The following is a 17472-nucleotide window of genomic DNA, read 5'->3' on the forward strand; positions in this document are numbered from 1 at the left end:
TGGGTTACATTTTTGTTCCCTTCCCAGAATTTTTTCCCATTGACTTTTTTGAAATAAATAAAAATGCTTGAGGGGTGCAGGGGAGGCTCAGTCTTGGTTCATGTTATTTTACACGACCTTCCTACCTTGTGCAGCATCAGCCACAAGAGAAGAAAGTAGAGGGGAGCGGCAACGACCCCACAGGGCCGGAGGTCAGGGAGCGGGGCCAGTCCTGCCTGTCAGCTTAATTTGAGTTTCACCAGCCCAGGGCAGCGTTTCTGAAACCGCAGGGTGGGCCTCCTCGGAGCGGCGGCTGCTGGCAAAGCCCACATGCCTCCCTTTTCCAGCGCTCCCGGCAAAAACCTTCCGCGGCGAGAGAGGCTTGTTCCCGAGGGGATGGAAAGCAGCATGGGCTTCTCCCACCCGCCTGTCAGCTGCATGCTCTTTTTCCACCAGTGGACTGAAACCAGATCAGCCTCCGGGCCCTTTGGAAACCTTTTAAGGGCTTTCCTGCTTCCCTCTGGGAGTTTTCCTGTGAGAACCAGTCTTGAGAGAGCCAGGTTGTAAGCAAGAAAGGGGGAAAGAAGCCTTGGCACACAGGACACGTGAAGAAGCAAGGGGCTGGAGCAGCTTCCCAACAGGGAAAGGCCTGGAGCAGCCCTGTCCCACCTGGCCCCTTCCAGGTGTTGTTGGAGGCCGCTGGCTGGGGATGATGGGAGTTGTAGTCCAACAGCACCTGGAAGGCGCCAGATTGGCAAAGCCTGCCCTTAAAGTGTTTGGGGCGTTTTGATTTAGGGGGACATGGTGGAGGTTTCCAGAATCATGTGTGGCAAAGTCGAGAAGCCTGTGGTGCCCTCCTGGGTTTGTTGGGACTCCCAGCTCTTACCAGCTCCAGGCCGCATATCAGATTTGAGTCCAGGTTGATTCACAAGCTGCTTTGAGAGCAGGAGATAAGTATTGTGTCACTGGTTTCACGTTATGACGGCTGCCTACGCTGCCTCCACTTCCAGAGAACATAATGTAATACTGAATACTTGTGGCTGGGGGAGAAGGTTGCTGTCGTTTCCTCTTGGTAGGCATCCCTGGAGCATCTGTCTGGTTGCTTCGGGAACATGAAAAGAGCCCTGCTTGATCAGACCAAAGGAGCACCAGCGTCCACTCTTCTGATCCAGCAAGGCTCTTCATTTATCCATGACCATCCCTGTGGCGGACCTTTCTTAGCTCCTAAGCCGTGCAAGAACTCTGCTCCTTCACGGCTGCACTCAATGCAAACACCAACTGTGGGCACATCTGCGCTTTATTTTCCCAAACACATCGCCCTCCCCCTTAAATTCAGCAGCAGCGTTTCAGCGTGATTCCCACAGACTGTTCAGTGCAGATCTCAGCCATTACTGCTCTTCTCCATTTGGCGGATCCCTTGAAGAAAGCAGAAGCCTTGGGGGCAGTGCTCTTGCCCCAGGTATGTCTGCCCAGAAGGGCAGGTGCCATTGCCCTCTGCTACCCTGGCAAAATCTGTTCATCGTTACAAAGGTCACATAGCCAAAGGGAAATGAGAGCTTGACCCTCACCCCCCATCTCTCTCCCTAACCTTCAGCTACGCAGCAAGAAGGAAGCTCACCTGAAGCAGGCAGTTATTGACACCAGCTTGGAGCAGCCCCCATCGTACACGAGCAAGCACCGGAGGTGAGGTGTGGGCGTGGGGGGCATTTGTCTCTTAGGTTCCCAACCTTTTAATGCCGCATTTCTGGTTCTAAAATCCACAGCTTCCGCCCTTGTACCCAGCCGTCATTTCCCACGAGTTGGTAAAGGCCCTGGCTTGCAGCTCTTGTTGGCTATCAGTTCTTTAATCTAGGATGCAGCTTATTATGGCTCAGCGGTATGGGAACAGGCACATGCGAACCCCACGCCAAGCGCACGTTGCAAAACAGGTTTAGAGAGAAGTCTTTATTTGGCGCGCAGCAAGTTTGGCAGCCCGGTTTGCTGCAGAAGTGTTTACTGTTACAGACTGCAGACGTCAGGTTGGGCTATCCAACTGTTTTGTGGTTACAGACGTCGAGCCTGTACAAATTGCAAGTGTCTCCTGTCGTCCCACAAACATTAGCAGGGAAGCAAAGCCTCTCCTGTTAGCAGGAAGCATTGGCTCGCTTGCCTCAAACTTGCGTTGGTTGGGCATTTCGTTACGAGACGTCACCAAGGCAACCTCGGTGGTTGTTTTCTAAAAGCAAGCCATGCGCTAGCTCGCGCATGTTCAGACATGGAGGCCATGTGCCAGCTCAGACACCTCTCCCCTGTGTGAAGTTGTGAAGCATGTAAAGCGCAAGGTTTGGGGGCGCAGCCTCCATGTTGCCCGTTGAGTTGTAGATACTCTTGTTGTTGCTCAGTCACATCGCAGGCCTGAGGATCAGAACAATCTTGATTTCTACTGATCTGTCTGTCAGCTGCTGCGAGAGCCTTTTTGGCTGAAGAGCCGGAAAAGATTTAATACGGAAATACAGGTGTACAGCACTTCCAGGATTGGCACATAGGAGCAAGCCCTTAGGCTTAGGCTGGTTGGCAGCATCTTGCATGGTATGAAAGCCAAATTTCAGGAGAAATGGCATGTCATGTGCCGGAGTTGTCTGAGTTCTAGAGCAGCTGTTCATGCAAGAAACCAGTGTTCCCCTGTAGGGCAGCTGCCATGAGGCCACACCTGGCCTAAACCAGTTCACCAGAGTATGCCAGCCCAGCCCAGGTAACCTCTTTCATCTCGAGATCTCCGCTTGAACCCGATCATAAATAGGGAAATGAGGGCTGTCGGAATGAAGCAGTTGTCAGTGTGGCTGAAGTTTGCAACCTTCCAATGGCTCCCATTGGCTCTGTCTGGGCAAACGCGCCATTGATGTAATTAACCGTGGTGGGCTGAGCAACTTCGCTTCTTTTAAAACGATCCACTTTCCTTTAACTCCCCGCATCTCCTCTCTGCTTCTTAGGAGCTCTGTGTGCCGCATGAGCAGCAAGGAGAAGATCTCTGTCCAGGACCAGTCAAAGGAGCGCAAGACCCTGGGGACCATTGCCGTCGGCGAGGAGGAGACCAGCTCTGCCTCGGAGGGGGAGGAGACGCCGCAATCCAATGGTAGGCAGAGCTACGTGGTAGGCAATGGCCCTCATTGGCCCAGATCTCGGAAGGGTCTGGCACAGCCAATTAGATGCTAACCGCTTTCTCTCCTTTGGCAGAGGTGAAGGCCGCTCCCCCAACGGACAACAGTGCAGTGAATGGCGTCTCCGTGACCCCTGTCAGCCCTGTGTCCCCCAGTCCCCTGGGGCAGAAGGTGAGGTTTTGCTCACCTGCACAAACTCTTAGCTTCTCACTTAGGTGAAACGGGGAGGGGGGGTTGGCACATCTCCATGCCTCACCCCCCCTCCCCATTGTCCCTGTCACCTTTCACAGTATAGGCCTGGGAGCTGCTGGACTCCTGTCTAAATCCAGCTCTTGAGATTTGACAGGTGACGAGCATCAGGGCCTCTTAAAGAGACGTTTCCAGTCACTTTTGCATTCATGATCTTGGACTTGAGGCTGCAGGCCTCGGCTTACCCATCTTGAGTAGTCACTTCACTAAGGGGTTCTCTTGGGAGGAGGGAGAATGAAGAGTTAGGGCTTCTGTGTCCTGGGAACCAGGACTCAGAGTTTCTATGGAATCGGGATTTGGACACAGGGGGAGCAGACAGACACAAGACCTCTGTCCTATATGGGGTGCTACTTGCCTGTTACGGACTAGCTTCTTTTCTTTCCCCTCTCAGTTGGCTTTTCATGGGTCCTTGCATGAACGCTCCCCTCCCCTCTGGCACGCAACACTTGCTGAGTCCCCATTTATAACTTCTCCTGTCTTAACACACCAACACCTTCATCTTGCATGCTTGATTAACCAGTCACCTCTCTTGCACCTACCCTGGGATGAGGCCAGAATAACCGTCATCCTGTTTGGGACACCAGCACAGGCGAGTCTGGTGATCTGATCTGCAGGTGACTCTCCAAGAAGAAGCCTCCTAAATAAGTTGGCCGAGATGGTTGGGCCTTGGACACACGGACATTCTCATGCCCGGTCGGCCATCCTTTCCACCGCATGCCATTTCTGCCTGCACTGTGTGAAATACGTCGGACTTTTGTGTTTTCTTTTTCTGCCTTTGTTTTCCTTTTCACATTTCCTCGTACGCCTTCCACCCGCTTCTGGCTTGCACCTCGTCCTGCTTCATGCTTCCTTCCTTCCGCCTGCCCACTCCAGCCACAGTTTGCCTTCATCACCCCTGTTCTGCCCATCCCCAGCCCTCTGGGGCCTTCCATGTGGCGGCAAAGCTTGCGCAAAACAGGGATCATTCTGGTGCCCCAGAAGGAGCAAAAAGCTGCAGTGAGTGTCCCATGCAGATGCAAGGAGGGTGTGTGGAGAGAATGTGCCATTGTGGGTGTTGTTTTCCCCATTAATGGTCTGGCACAATTGTCTCTTAAGCTGGTACCTTCCAGATGTTGGGCCACAATTCCCATCATTCCTGTTGGCCATGTTGGCTGAGGCTCATGGGAGTTGGAAACCTGACATCCGGACGGCACCAGCTTGGAGAAGGCTGGCATTGTGAGACCAAGGCCTTAAAAGAAGCTGAGCATTCTCTTGCCTGGTGAGTCACCACTGGCTGTGTGTTTTGAGAGCTGCTTTAATCAGATTATTGTGGCGGACCAGGCCCCACTCCTGGTTGGGAGGCTTTTGCAGGGCCTTCAGTACCTCCAGTCCAAGCCACTGCCACATACAGCAAACACGTTCTCAGAGCGCCAACCCGTGTACATACAAGAGAGAGGTATTGGGAGACTGGAGGGAAACCTCAAGAAATTAATGGGATGCAGGGGAACTGTGGCGGGGCGGGTGCTAAAACTGTCCCACATTGGGCATGAAATGAGGACTGACAGTGGGGGGGTGGCATAGTTGGGGAGAACTGGAGTATCCTTGAAAGGGGCCTGACAGGCTGGCTGGAACCCTGGAACAGGAGGGTTCCAACCATGCAACGTTTTCTTCCAGGTCCCTCTTGTATTTCCTAAGGCAGATCCATTTGCTAGAAATGGGAGTGCTTGTGATGACCATAGACTTTTAAAAATATGCCAGCGAAAAAACCTGAAAGTGTCTTTTTGGCCGCTGAGTGGAGCTGGGCTAGGTGGGTGTTCAGTCTGATGTGTGCAGCAGGGGCAGCTGGTGCTTTGTGGTTTCCCGCGAGTGCAGGTGTGGGATTTTATTTTTATCGACGGAGAAGGGGGTTCCCCCTGCAGATATAAGATTGCTGATACTTGGGAAGAGAGAGAAAGAGGTAGAGGTTGAAAGTGAGCTGCTTGTGGCCTGTGGGATGGTGTGCTTGAGGACCAGGAGTCCGGTGGGCTACTTGGGGGGCAATACTAGGTTGGGGCAGAGGCTGCTGGGAACCTGGACACAGATAGCAGCACGGCTCGGCCTGAGCCTGCCTGAGTGGGACGGGGAAGCCTGGCCACCAAGCCAAAGGCTTCCTGCGAAGGGAGGCGATGCGGAATGTGTTACTGAAAGGGCTGCGGTCCAGGGAAGCCGATGCAAACTTCTCAAAGCTCAGCAACTTCCTGACCAGCTTCCAATGCTCCGTTCTGCCAAGGCAGCTTTCCAGGCCTGCTCACCTGCCATGAACTCTGCTCTGAAAGCTTTCCAAGATTCCCCGGGGCGGATGCGTTATGATGTGGCTCTTGACGGTCCTCCTCATTAAAAGCGTTGGCTGCTCTGCTTTGGAATGTCCAGTCAGCAAGAGCCGCCGGGGGCGGGGGGGGAGAGAGGGGGAGCTCAGGGCAGCCTCCTTTTGAGAGAGGCCCCCCCAAGTGTATGGAGGTGGGGGTGGCCCCTGGCATGGCATGTGTTGCAGCCCTGACACTTGCACATCCCCCTCCCTGCCCCACATGCCATGTTGGACTTTGATGCTAAATATCCATATGCACCCTTCCTTGTTTCAACCTTGAGTGAAGCATTGCTTGTTAGCACTCCCAAGAATGTCATTATGCAGAGGAGAGAGGTCTCCATAGCTTGTCTGTTTAATAGAAGCTGTTCCACAGTTCTGGCCAGATCTCTCTTGTGAATGTGGTGGGAAAGCTACAGAGCTGCATCCACCCAGCGGAGCCAAAACCCAGTCCTTTAACCTACTTCCGTGCCAAGACTTTGGCCTGGAACATGCAGAGCAATAACGAAACGTCTCTTGAGCATGTGCAGGGTGGCTTTCTCCCAGCAATCTTGGCAGCATGCAAATCTTTTTGAGGTGAGGATTCCAGGGAGTTGGCGCTTTTGACCTTCCCTGTAGTGCCTCTTGTTTGGGGACCTCAATGCTGGGCACTTGCTTTTAAACCTGTCTTCCTGTAGAGACAATCCCAGGAGGCCTGGCTCTCCCCTAGTTGGCTGCACAGCCCCCCAAACTCTGGCCATGCCTCTGTTGCTTCCTTCCCAAGGGAAATCGGGAGGTCTCCCAGCTCTCATCTCCACCCTGCTGAGCCCTCTTTTCTTGATTTGGGACTCATAACATCCTTCATCTCCACCCTAGTCCTTCTCCTAGATCAGAGTTTCCCAAACCTTGGTCTTCAGCTTTTTTGGGGGGGGCTACAACTCCCTTCATCCCTAGCTAGCAGGACCAGTGGTCAGGGATTATGGGAATCAGGGGCGTAGGAAGAGGGGTACTCGGGCCCCCGCACTGCCCGAAATGGCAACGTGGGGCTTGCATCCACCAGGCGGACTCCGTGGACAGCTCGCCACACTGCCCCCCTGGGCAGCTCACCCCCCCCCCCCACCGCTCTAGGTACCGGAGCAGCTAGCTACACCCTGATGGGAAATGTAGTCCAAATACAACTGGAGGCCCAAGTCTGGGAAACCCTGTTCTAGATAATTGAGAGCCCCGTTCTCTAGCAGTGCTTGCTTGCTTGCTTGCTTGCTTGTTGTCCAAGGAGCTGTCAGGTTCTGTGCGAAGGATCCCCACATAGCCCTGCCTGGTTATTCCCTGCTTGTCCGCTCCTAACTCCATTGTCCCAAGTTTCTCAAGTTCCCTCCATCCATCCTGACTCCCCTTCCTTCCTCTTCTCCCCACTTCCTCTGTCTCTTTTCTCCTCCCCTCCCACTCCCACCCCAACAGTTCTCTGGAGGCTCCAGCCGCACCATGGAGCCAGAGGACACGGCAGCTCCTGCCATCTGGAAGCAGAGCCTACGGAAGACCAGCAGCTTTGGGGTGCTGCAGGATGCAAAGCTGGAGGAGGAGGCAGCTGCCAAGGAGGGCAGTGGCATCAAGCGGTCGGCATCCAGCCCCAGGCTTGATACAGAGGAAAAGGTAAGCTGTGCCGTTGCAATACCTGAGTGAGTAACTTGGGGGGGGGGCAGCATTTCAATTCAGCTTGGCAGCATTGGATTGGAGCAGAAGCAAGGATCTTTCCATTTGCTATGCTGAGGCAGTGATGGAGCACTTTAAGGCTCTGTTAGGTGCAATTAAGATTCATTCTGTTTCTTTCCACCAATTGGCCTCCTAAGCAGTTTATGGTTTGGGTTGTTTTTCTTTTAAGGGTGAGATTAGATTTAAAACAGTGTCAAGTAAGATAAGAAGGAAACCAGCAACAGACAAAACAGTGCAGTAGACAGCAACTGAAAATTACCGTATTTTTTGCACCATAACACTCACTTTTTTCCTCCTAAAAAGTAAGGGGAAATGTCTGTGCATGTTATGGAGGGAATGCCTACGAGTGGCATGCCTACGGATTTTCCTCCTCTAATAACTACCTGCGTGTTATGGTCGGGTGCGTGTTATAGAGCGAAAAATACGGTACCAAGCAGTCTCGGATTGTATCTCATCTGGCAGAAGCACGACAAGACTTACCCGGGTGCCTAAAAATGGCAGAATATGTAAAAGGCAGATGCTTGGGGAGGACATTTCATCATCAGGACAGGGGTGGGGGCACCCAGAGCAGGGCAGCTGCCGACAACCTCAGTGCACACCAGGTGCATACAGGGGAATTTCTGTTTGTACATTGCGTATCCCTAGCAACATCTTGTGATACAGGCAGGCTTGTGTGCATTCCATTTGCTTTCTCTCACTTGGAATTTAGCTTTTGGTGTTCACTTTCTTAATGTTTAAAAATAGTAAGCTGCTAGCCCTTAGGGCTGCACAGGTAGTCTTGAAAGCATTTTGGAGAAACCACAGCTGGAGGAGGGCAGGTGGGTCTTCCAGGGATCCGAAGGCGGAGTCTTCTGCATAGGACACCCTGCCACTCCCCACCGCTAACAGAAGAAGTATTAAATTATAGGAAGCAAGCAAATAAGTAGAAGCCATAACCCAGTGGTAGAGCATATGCGTTTGCGTGTGGAGAATTCACTCTCTTAGCATCTCTGCTTGGATAAATGGATCTTGGGAAGCAGAGCTTGGAAGGTCCTCTGTCTTGAGGCCTTGGGAAGTCTCTGCCAATGAGAGGAGAAGATACGGACGAGAAGGACCAATGTCTTGGCTCATTGTAAAGCAGCCTCATTGGCTCACCTTTTGCCTCTTTTGGATATCATGGCATAGCATTTGAATTAACCTTGATGTGGGTAAAGATAGATTCTTCTAGTGCTCTGGTTTAACTCTTAAAGCTTGCAGGCAGCTTCAGAAATAGCCTCTGCACATGCTCAGAGGCGTTGGCTGTGGGATCGCCCACATAATGGCTGAGCACCTGTGAGCTGAGCGACTGTTTTCTCTGAACAAGTGCAGAATGCCTTTTTTGTCTCCTTCAGCCAGCCTAAATATTTCTGGAGTCTTAAACAGATACGGCTTCTCAGCTGGGGAGACAAACACACCTTGTATTGTAACTTAAACACCAGGGCAAAATTGAAAGGAGGCCAGAGAGTTCCAGAAGAGGGGAGGCTTTTTTCTGACCTTCTCCCCAGTTTCCATCTCAAGAATTAGCCGCCTTATGGGAAGAGAGCCTGCAGTTATGCAGGACCCCTCATTCCAGCTGGGTGGCTTCTCAAAAGGGGATTTCAAGGCGTGTAGGGTTCTGCCACGAGTGTAGCCTCTTCTTTGCCCTCTTCTCTTTCTTTCTTTCTTTCTCTCTCCCTCCTTCCTCCCCTCTCCTCCTGACCCCAACCCATCACTGCCTGTTACACCTGCAGCAAGACATCCGGGAGCTCTTACGGAAGTGGAACAAGAACCCCATTGGCCCAGGGTTAGCCAATAGGAGCACAGCTTCTGAGCCAGCGGGTGATGCGGTAGGAGCCTCTGCCCATTAGAGGGTGTGGCTGATTACCTTGCTTGCTTGCTAGACAGCTTGTTGCATTTGGGGGGGGGTAGGCGTGTGGGGCTTAGTTTGAGAGCCATGGGTTTGTGCGGGATGGAATTCCCTTGGGCAGGGATCCCCCCCTACCGGGGTCAATTGGGGACAATAAAAATCTTATCCGGAATGCCCTTTTCCGTTCCGTCCTTTGGTGTGGTTTTCCTCTTAACTCTGCCCTCTGCCCTCGCTCCCTTGTTTCTTTGACCTTTCTCTTGTCTCGGCCACAGCTACTCATAAGCGTCGCTGCCGTGTTAGGCATCGGGCTCAGTGCTGCTCTCTGGTAGAGCAGTGCCTCTGGTATCCGTCAAGAAAGTCATGAAGCATTGCTTAAGACAGCCAGAGCTTGTGGTATCTGGCCAAAAGCACAGTCCAAGCTTCCCAGGTCTCCAGCTGGCTTCTGAGCTGCTCCCCCTCTTGGGCAGAACGTGAATTCACAGTGTTAACAGTAACAGCACACAGGGATTCCCCCTCATTCCCTCTTTCCCCCCTTTTTACAGAGCAAAGAGCCACGCCTGGCCCGCGTAACTCCGACCCCGACTCGGCGGATATTTGCCCTCCCAGACACGGAGCCCCACCGGGATCCCAGGCGAGCGTGAGTAATCAACTGGCGGCGAGCCAACGTGTAGCACTGACCGTTGTCAGGGAGACACTCCGGTGTGAAGCTCGCTGCACGACAGGATGGATCTTCCCTTCTGTTTCATCCTCCCATGCTACCCTGGGCGTTAGAAAGAAATGTGATGAAAAGGAACGAGCTGAGTTGGTAGTAAGGCATTCTGCCCTTGACTCTGGAGGAGTGCAAGAGGAATACAGGCCACATTCCTTTTTTGTATTCCTCTCTGTGCTCTAGACCAGAGCAATGTGTAATCCCTTCCTGAACCGGGTCGCCTTTGGACGTCATTGGGCTTCCTGCTCCCATCAGCCCCAGCCAGCGTGGCAAGAAGCAGGGGGTGATGGGAGTTGTAGTTCAGAGACCTCTGATGGGCTCTAGGTTGGGAGACATAAGATTAAACCATGGAAGCCTCGTTGCCAGGTCAGCTGGGATGAGCCTGGAGTTGGGTTCACCTGAGAGATAAGTGTGGTATGAAGCAAGGCTCACTTGTAGCATCAAGACAGACAGGAGGGGGGAGCAGGGGAGCCTCCGGGAATTGCTGCTGCCTGGCCTTCCTGCAAGCTCCACTCACCTTACTGGTGGTTAAGAGCATGGGCCGCGTTCCTTGGGTACTCAGCTTCTTGGGCGGATGTGAACTCTGTTGTCTGTCTTCAACACAGCTCTTATCTTACCTTTTCCTTATCTTGTTTTCATTTCTCTTTCACCATCTGTAATTTGGGGCTGCTGACAGTAGTGTCCAAAGTGACAAAAGGTCTGAAGTGGATTTTAAGGGTGCTTGGGTTATTTAATTATTTCATAGAACACTCTTCCTAAAGTTTATCACTGAGCACAAATGGTTGGCGGCGGGGGCAGCATAGACTTCGAAGGAGGAGTTCTGAGACCGAGTATCTTTAAATAGAAGTCGGGTTGCTTTGGGAATGTAGCTATGTCTTCCCTTACCCATAAGACAGGATTAATTAAAGATTTGCCTTGCTGCAGTGGTGGCGAATAAAATACTAACATTAAAAATAATTTGTGCATCAGGCATGCTGTATATAGCAATTTCAAAGGAGGACCAGCCAGTGAGGAAAAGCCTCTGCGGTCAATTCTAGGTGGTTTGTGGGAACGGCTCATACAAGCAAGAGCCTGTACCAGGGGTGGGGGCTTAACTCACAAGTTTGGGAGACCCCTGGGTCACAGCAGGAGTTCTAGGTAACCATGGGGTTGTTGGGAGTGCAAGCGAAAGGCCTTTTCAGGGACCTCCTCTGAACACACTCTCTTCCACGTGCTGTCTCTCTTTCTCCCTCTCTCCTTTCTCTCCTTCCTCCCTCCCCGCAGAAACTTAGAAGGTGGCCTTCAGATGAAGATAGACACAGCCCTTGCCCCACACCAGCCCCCTTCTTCCACTGCCATCAGCTCTGGCATGGATCCCCGGGACCGCCGAAGGTGAGGGTTGGTGGGGCCCAGGGCAGGCAGACTACGGAAAGCAATTAGGGTCACGATAGACGGGCTCGTCTCTGTATCCAAGGAGCGGGGTTTCCTTGTTGATGCGGCACCTGCCGGTTCTCTGCTGCTTCTCTTATTTCTATATAATCTTTCCTTTTCTGTTGACTCTTCATCACTGTTACAATGGCAGCCACATCTTGGCGCCGGGGGGGGGGGGGAGCAGTGCTTGCTCACCAGCTGCTTTTGCTGCCTCTGATGTTGTAGAGTTGGAAGGGGGCTGAGGGTCATCTAGTCCAACCCCCGACAGTACAGGAATCTCAACACATGCTTCCCCCATCCAATTTGAAACCATACCAGTCCCTGATTCTTGCAGTCGTGCTAGCAGTGCATGGAGTGTTAGGGGAGGGGTAGTATCTCTGATGGGGGACACGTCATTCTCCTTCAGGGGTAGTTTGTCCCCCTTTCATCCCCGCCCTGCACTCTGCTCTCACCGTGTGGCTCCTAGAAGCTAGGAGTGAGCTTATCTACGAGGCATCTGACCTGTCTGAGAGCGTTCTGTGCCCAGTTAGGCAGGCTGAAGAGGGCATCAGCAGGAGGGCAGGCTTGCATTTTCCTACTCCACAGTCAAGAAAGTTGGGAGGAAACTACCAGGGTAGGCAAAGGGACATGCCTAGCATTGCAGTCGTACCTTGGAAGTCATACGGAATCCGTTCAACTTCCAAAACGTTCGGAAACCAAAGCGCAGCTTCTGATTGTCTGCAGGAAGCGCCTGCAGCCAATCGGAAGCTGTGGAACCCGTTTTGGACGTTCGAGTTCCAAAGAACGTTCACAAACCGGAACACTCACTTCCGGGTTTGCAGCATTCGGGAGCCAAAATGTCCGGGTATCAAGGCGTTTGGGATCCAAAGTACAACTGTAGTAGTAGTAGTAGTAGTAGTAGTATTAATAATAATAATAATAATAACATTTGCACCCCACCCATCTGACTGGGTTGCCCCAGCCATTCTGGGTGGCTTCCAGTATATATAAAAACATAGCAACACATTAAACCTTAAACAGCTTCCCTATAAAGAAGGGCTGCCTTCAGAGGTTTCCTAAATGTTATATAATTTACCCATCTCCTTAACATCTGATGAGAGGGTGTTCCCCAGGGTGGGTGCCACTACCGAGAAGGCCCTCTGCCTGGCTGCATAGTTCTTCCTTCCCATTACTGAAGCAACCTTCCAGTGCACAGTCTCTGATGTGGTTGGCAAGTAAGAAAGGGGAGGCCCCTTGGAGCAACGGAAGGGGCACGTAGAGAAAGGCTTGTAAATGCTGCCCAAACCCTCCGTTCCTCTGCCAGGTCGTACCAGACGCCCGTGCGGGACGAAGAGTCAGAGTCCCAGAGGAAGGCCCGTTCGAGGCTCATGAGGCAGTCCAGGCGTTCCACACAGGTAGGTGTTGGTGCAGGTCATGGTGGTTCAAGCGTGGAGGTACCACTAAGCAGACCGGAAGAGGGGACTGTCGGGAATAAAGGAATGTGCTTGTCTGGCCTAGCTCAGAGACTTAGCAAGGAACTCTTGCTGTGTAGTGCCAGCATCAGCCTCTAGGTGGCAAGGTGGTTCTCTGTTTGGCACATCGCTTTCATGTGCCTTCCCTTCTCTTCTCACTTCAAGGGTGTCACCCTCACGGATCTGAAGGAGGCTGAGAAGACCATGGGCCGGGCTGGCGACTCCAGAGCAGCCCCGGAGCAGCGAAATAAGGAGGACGAGAAGCATGACAAAGATGGAGAGCAGCAGTCCCAGGAGACTACGGTAGAGATGGCAGGAGGCACAGGGGCTCTGGTGGGGTGGAGGATGTGGCAGCCAAGCCAATGGAGGAACTTCTGGCTTGCTCAGAGGGAACCACAATAGGTGTCTCAATTCCAAGGCTATTGCTCTGATCTAGGGTGATTAGAATTGTTACCTGCCTTTTCAGGATACAGATCTTCCAATACAGGTAAAATCAAGCTAGCTTCCAACCTTCATGACAGGTGCTGGGTTATTTGTATCCATCAGACTGCATAGTGTGGGTTCTTCATCTGCCCTGGGTTGGGTGAGAGCCTGCTGTGTTTTTGCACATCTCATGGTGCAGTGGCGCCCATCACCCAGTCTGTTTCACTCATTCCTTGCTTTCGTTTGGCCGTCCGCAAATTGCTGCCCTGTTCCCTTGAGCCAGCGTGCAGCCTATGTGTAATCTATCTCCCTTCTTGCTTTTCCCCTGATCCTAACCCTGCTGCCTCATGCAGGACTCTTCTAGGAGATTCCGGCTTCCGAGTTCAGAAGGTTCTTCGGTTTATACTGTGAATCCGCTAGTGGTGAATTCGCAGCCCAGAAAAGGTAATGACTTTGGCGCCCTCTTTCCCTTTCTGTTTTTCAACTCCCACCCTCATTTGGCATGTTTAGCTTTGGGCCTGTAGGAACTTCTGTACTACTGCAACTTTCTCTTAAACCTTCCACAATCTCTCCGGAGCTCCGTGTCTGATATTGTGACATATTCAGTCTATTGGCATGCAAGGACCTGAGCTCAGCTGCGTGTCTTTTTCTGTCCGCGCTGCAGTCTCAGAAGCCGAGGAGACCAGCTCAGAGGCAGATTCGGATCTACGGAACAGACTCGCCATCAGGGACCGCAGGAAAGGCCGACGGCTCGTCTCCGGACTGGGAGGGAACTCGGAGGTGAATGCAGCAGTGGACTTAATCGGGGCTGTTGTGCTGAAAGGAGGGCAGAGTCTCAGGACCATCTGTACGAGGCTCTGTGCCGTTCTGTCGTTGAGAACGTAGCAGCTGCCTTGTACAAGCACCCAGGCAATTAAGGGGAGACCTTAAACCCCCCCAACTTCTCCCCCCCCTTTAGGGTGAGGATGATGAAGACAGCGAGCAAGTCAACAATGAAGATCCATCAGGACATGGCAGGTAGATTCCTCTTTGGGATCCAGCACTTCAAACTGGGGTGTGGAGAAGGGGCTTAGGGGGTAGGTTGACTCACGAGTTGCTGCCTGCCTGCCTGCCTGCTGATGCTTCTTAGTATGGACCATTAGGTCCAGTCGTGACCGACTCTGGGGTTGCGACGCTCATCTCGCTTTATTGGCCGAGGAAGCCAGCGTACAGCTTCCGGGTCATGTGGCCAGCATGACTAAGCCGCTTCTGGCGAACCAGAGCAGCACACAGAAACGCTGTTTACCTTCCCGCCGGAGCGGTACCTATTTATCTACTTGCACTTTGACGGGCTTTTGAACTGCTAGGTTGGCAGGAGCAGGGACCAAGCAACGGGAACTCACCCCGTCACGAGGATTCGAACTGCTGACCTTCTGATCGGCAAGTCCTAGGCTCTGTGGTTTAACCCACAGCGCCACCTGCGTCCCAATTCATATTGTAGAAAGACATTAATGCTGGCCTCAAGAGGATGGTGGGGTTTTTTTAACGGTGAACCCAAAATAGTGCACGATCCAATAGTCTTAATATGCAAAACTCGACACATGGTTTTGCTAATGTGCCCAATCCTCGTGCCTTAACTTTCAGACCATTATTAAAATTATATATGGCCCAGCTGGATTGCACAGTGTGAGGAGCCACCCGAGGGGTGACCTCCTATAATATTGGTCCCCCTTTTCTTTTTCAGCGAACACCTAAACAGCGTCCTGTCAAACCGGACAGCTCCCTACAGCTGCCAGAGACAAAACAGCAATTTGGGCTGCAAAGAGGAACCTGATCACTATTACAAGAAAGTTAGTTGTTTTGTTTATGTTTTCATTTCAGGCATTTATACCCCACCCTCTGGCCTAAAAGGGTCTTGGAGCAACTTGCAGAAATCAGTACTAAGATTTCTTAAAACGTCATGACACACAAGGAAAAAGGAATGGGAGGGAGGAGGGAGCACAAGTTCTATATCAACTTACATGATTGGAAGTTGGGGCTCTTGGGTTGAAGGGATATGGGTGGGAAAGGGATTCATAGGGATCTCAGTACCTTATTCGGTTTATTTTACCGTGTGTGTGTCTGTGTGTGTGACCCTAAGCTGTATGAAGATCTCGTGATCGAGAATGAAAAACTGAAGGAGCAGCTACAAGAAGCACAGCTACAGCTGACGCAGATCAAGCTGGAGCTGGAAAGAGTGACCCAGGTAAGGAACAGGGCAGAGCAGAAGCTTCTCGGCTGGGTGGCAGCTGGGACACGGTGGGGACATGAAGAGCAACAGGCAGCTCTGCGATGGATGTGGTGTGTTTTATATGTACCTGGTTTCCATGCGTACCTATTGAGATAAGGGGTGTGTTGAATTTTTCAAATCCCAACAGTGAGGGGTGCTAAAAAGTTGTAACATGACCTGGGAATTCAAAAGACATTTTAGTTAAATTAATATAATTTAGTTTAGCTTGGTAATTAAAATGTGTGTAAAATTCCATATAAATCATTAAAAATGATTGCCACATACTTGGAAGTTGTTATTATCATTATTAATTAATGTAGCATTACCTGACATTTTCAGAAGGTAAAATTTAAATCCTTTGGTTTCCTGAAAGCAGTTTATGTGCTCCTTCATCCCGTGCTGTCCCCCGCCCCCATTTTTAACACAGTCTTTGAAGGGGGTAGAATTTTTGTTTAATACAGGCATCCCCAAACTCAGCCCTCCAGATGTTTTTTGAGACTACAACTCCCATCATCCCTAGCTAACAAGACCAGTGGTCAGGGATGATGGGAATTGTAGTCCCAAAAAATCTGGAGGGCCAAGTTTGGGGGTGCCTGATTTAGCAGATAAACAAACCCCCTCTCCCCCTCAAAGGTTGGGGGCTTCATTGTGTTGGGTACCTTACGTTGTGTGTTTTGTTTTGTTGTTCACCCACAGAGGCAAGAGCGTTTCGCTGAGCGGCCAGCTCTCCTAGAGCTGGAGAGATTTGTAAGTACCTGTTTTTGCCTCTCTTTTTCTTCCCTTGCCGTGTATGAAGGATTCTGCTGCTTCAGATGAACTGAATTGCAAGACTTGTTTGATGCCTCCTGCTGGAGAAGCCTGGGAACGAGCCCTTCTCTTTGATAGTCACAGGAAGGGAAACAAGACTAGAGTGAATCCCTCTGCTGCCCCCTGTGGGCCCGGAGGAGTTATCCTTTCGTTCTTTAGCGGGGTTGGGGTTTCTGAGATTCTTACAAAGTATGCTTTGGTGTGTCGACCTTGGTCTTACCCACCAGATGCTTCTTACGACCTTAAGCAAGAGTGTGTGTTCAGGATCACTTAACAGTAGGCTAGTTACTGCTAACCTGTAAATAGCTTCATAAAGGTAACATACACACAATACAGATGGTACCTGACCCCGGTCAGGCTGGCAAAAATGTATAAAAACTAGTGATGTCTGTTAGAGATGCAACAATGGGGCAGGAACCTTTCTACATAGGTGGTGAGAATGCAAAGAGAAAGTGGGATTCTGGGAAAATATCTATAACAAACTGAAAAAGATGTTTCGATTTTCATTTGAAAAAAAACCAGAATCCTTTCTCCTAGGTATCAGGTCAGAGGAAATAAAAAGAAGGGTCAGACCAATATTTATGTATGCAGCTATGACGGCAAGGTTATTGATTGCCAAAAATTGGGAAAGTAGCAGTGTCCCAACTAAAACAGACTGGTTATCTAAAATGATGGAATACTTCCATATTGCCGAACTAACAGGGAGGATAAGAGGAGATACGGTACAAAAAGTGAATAAGGAGTGGGCTATCTTTAAGGAATACATCAAAATTTATGTGGAAAAAGTAGAATTTCCAACAGATGTTGAGTGAATCCAGAAAATGATTAGAGCGAAAGGAGAGTAAAGTCAATATAGAAGAAGAGATTAAAGAAATAATGAAATGTGTTTAAGCTAGTTGGAAAAATAAAGTAGCGTAACAAGAACGGCTGGACGTCAGGTCACTTGGTGGGTGTCCGTGTGGGGTAGGTGTGTAGGTATGTTGATATGTACAGTATAAAGGTAAAGGGACCCCTGGCCATTAGGTCCAGTCGTGGCCAACTCTGGGGTTGCGGCACTCATCTTGCTTTATTGGCCGAGGGAGGCGGTGTACAGCTGCCAGGTCACGTGGCCAGCATGACTAAGCCTCTTCTGGTGAACCAGAGCAGCACACGGAAACGCCGTTTACCTTCCCCCCAGAGCGGTACC

General features: G+C 51.2%; 1 protein-coding gene across 4 annotated transcripts in view; it reads left to right on the forward strand.

Moving 5' to 3' along the window:
• Positions 1-17472, forward strand: part of PPP1R12C (protein phosphatase 1 regulatory subunit 12C) — a 39961-nt gene that overhangs the window by 19763 nt on the left and 2726 nt on the right. Inside the window, exons 7-21 of one of the 4 annotated variants that reach the window (XM_083471796.1) lie at positions 1574-1662; positions 2949-3091; positions 3193-3287; positions 7123-7314; positions 9123-9218; positions 9781-9875; positions 11211-11318; positions 12661-12751; positions 12974-13111; positions 13585-13675; positions 13896-14011; positions 14190-14248; positions 14955-15060; positions 15351-15455; positions 16176-16226. In XM_083471796.1, coding sequence (XP_083327922.1) covers positions 1574-1662; positions 2949-3091; positions 3193-3287; positions 7123-7314; positions 9123-9218; positions 9781-9875; positions 11211-11318; positions 12661-12751; positions 12974-13111; positions 13585-13675; positions 13896-14011; positions 14190-14248; positions 14955-15060; positions 15351-15455; positions 16176-16226 — 1575 coding nt within the window. The remainder of the gene's footprint in view (positions 1-1573; positions 1663-2948; positions 3092-3192; positions 3288-7122; positions 7315-9122; positions 9219-9780; positions 9876-11210; positions 11319-12660; positions 12752-12973; positions 13112-13584; positions 13676-13895; positions 14012-14189; positions 14249-14954; positions 15061-15350; positions 15456-16175; positions 16227-17472) is intronic. The other 3 variants (XM_083471798.1, XM_083471797.1, XM_083471799.1) reach the window with 3 other exon arrangements.

This window comes from Podarcis liolepis (assembly GCF_965112155.1).
Source record: "Podarcis liolepis genome assembly, chromosome: 13".
Classification (NCBI taxonomy): domain Eukaryota; kingdom Metazoa; phylum Chordata; class Lepidosauria; order Squamata; family Lacertidae; genus Podarcis; species Podarcis liolepis.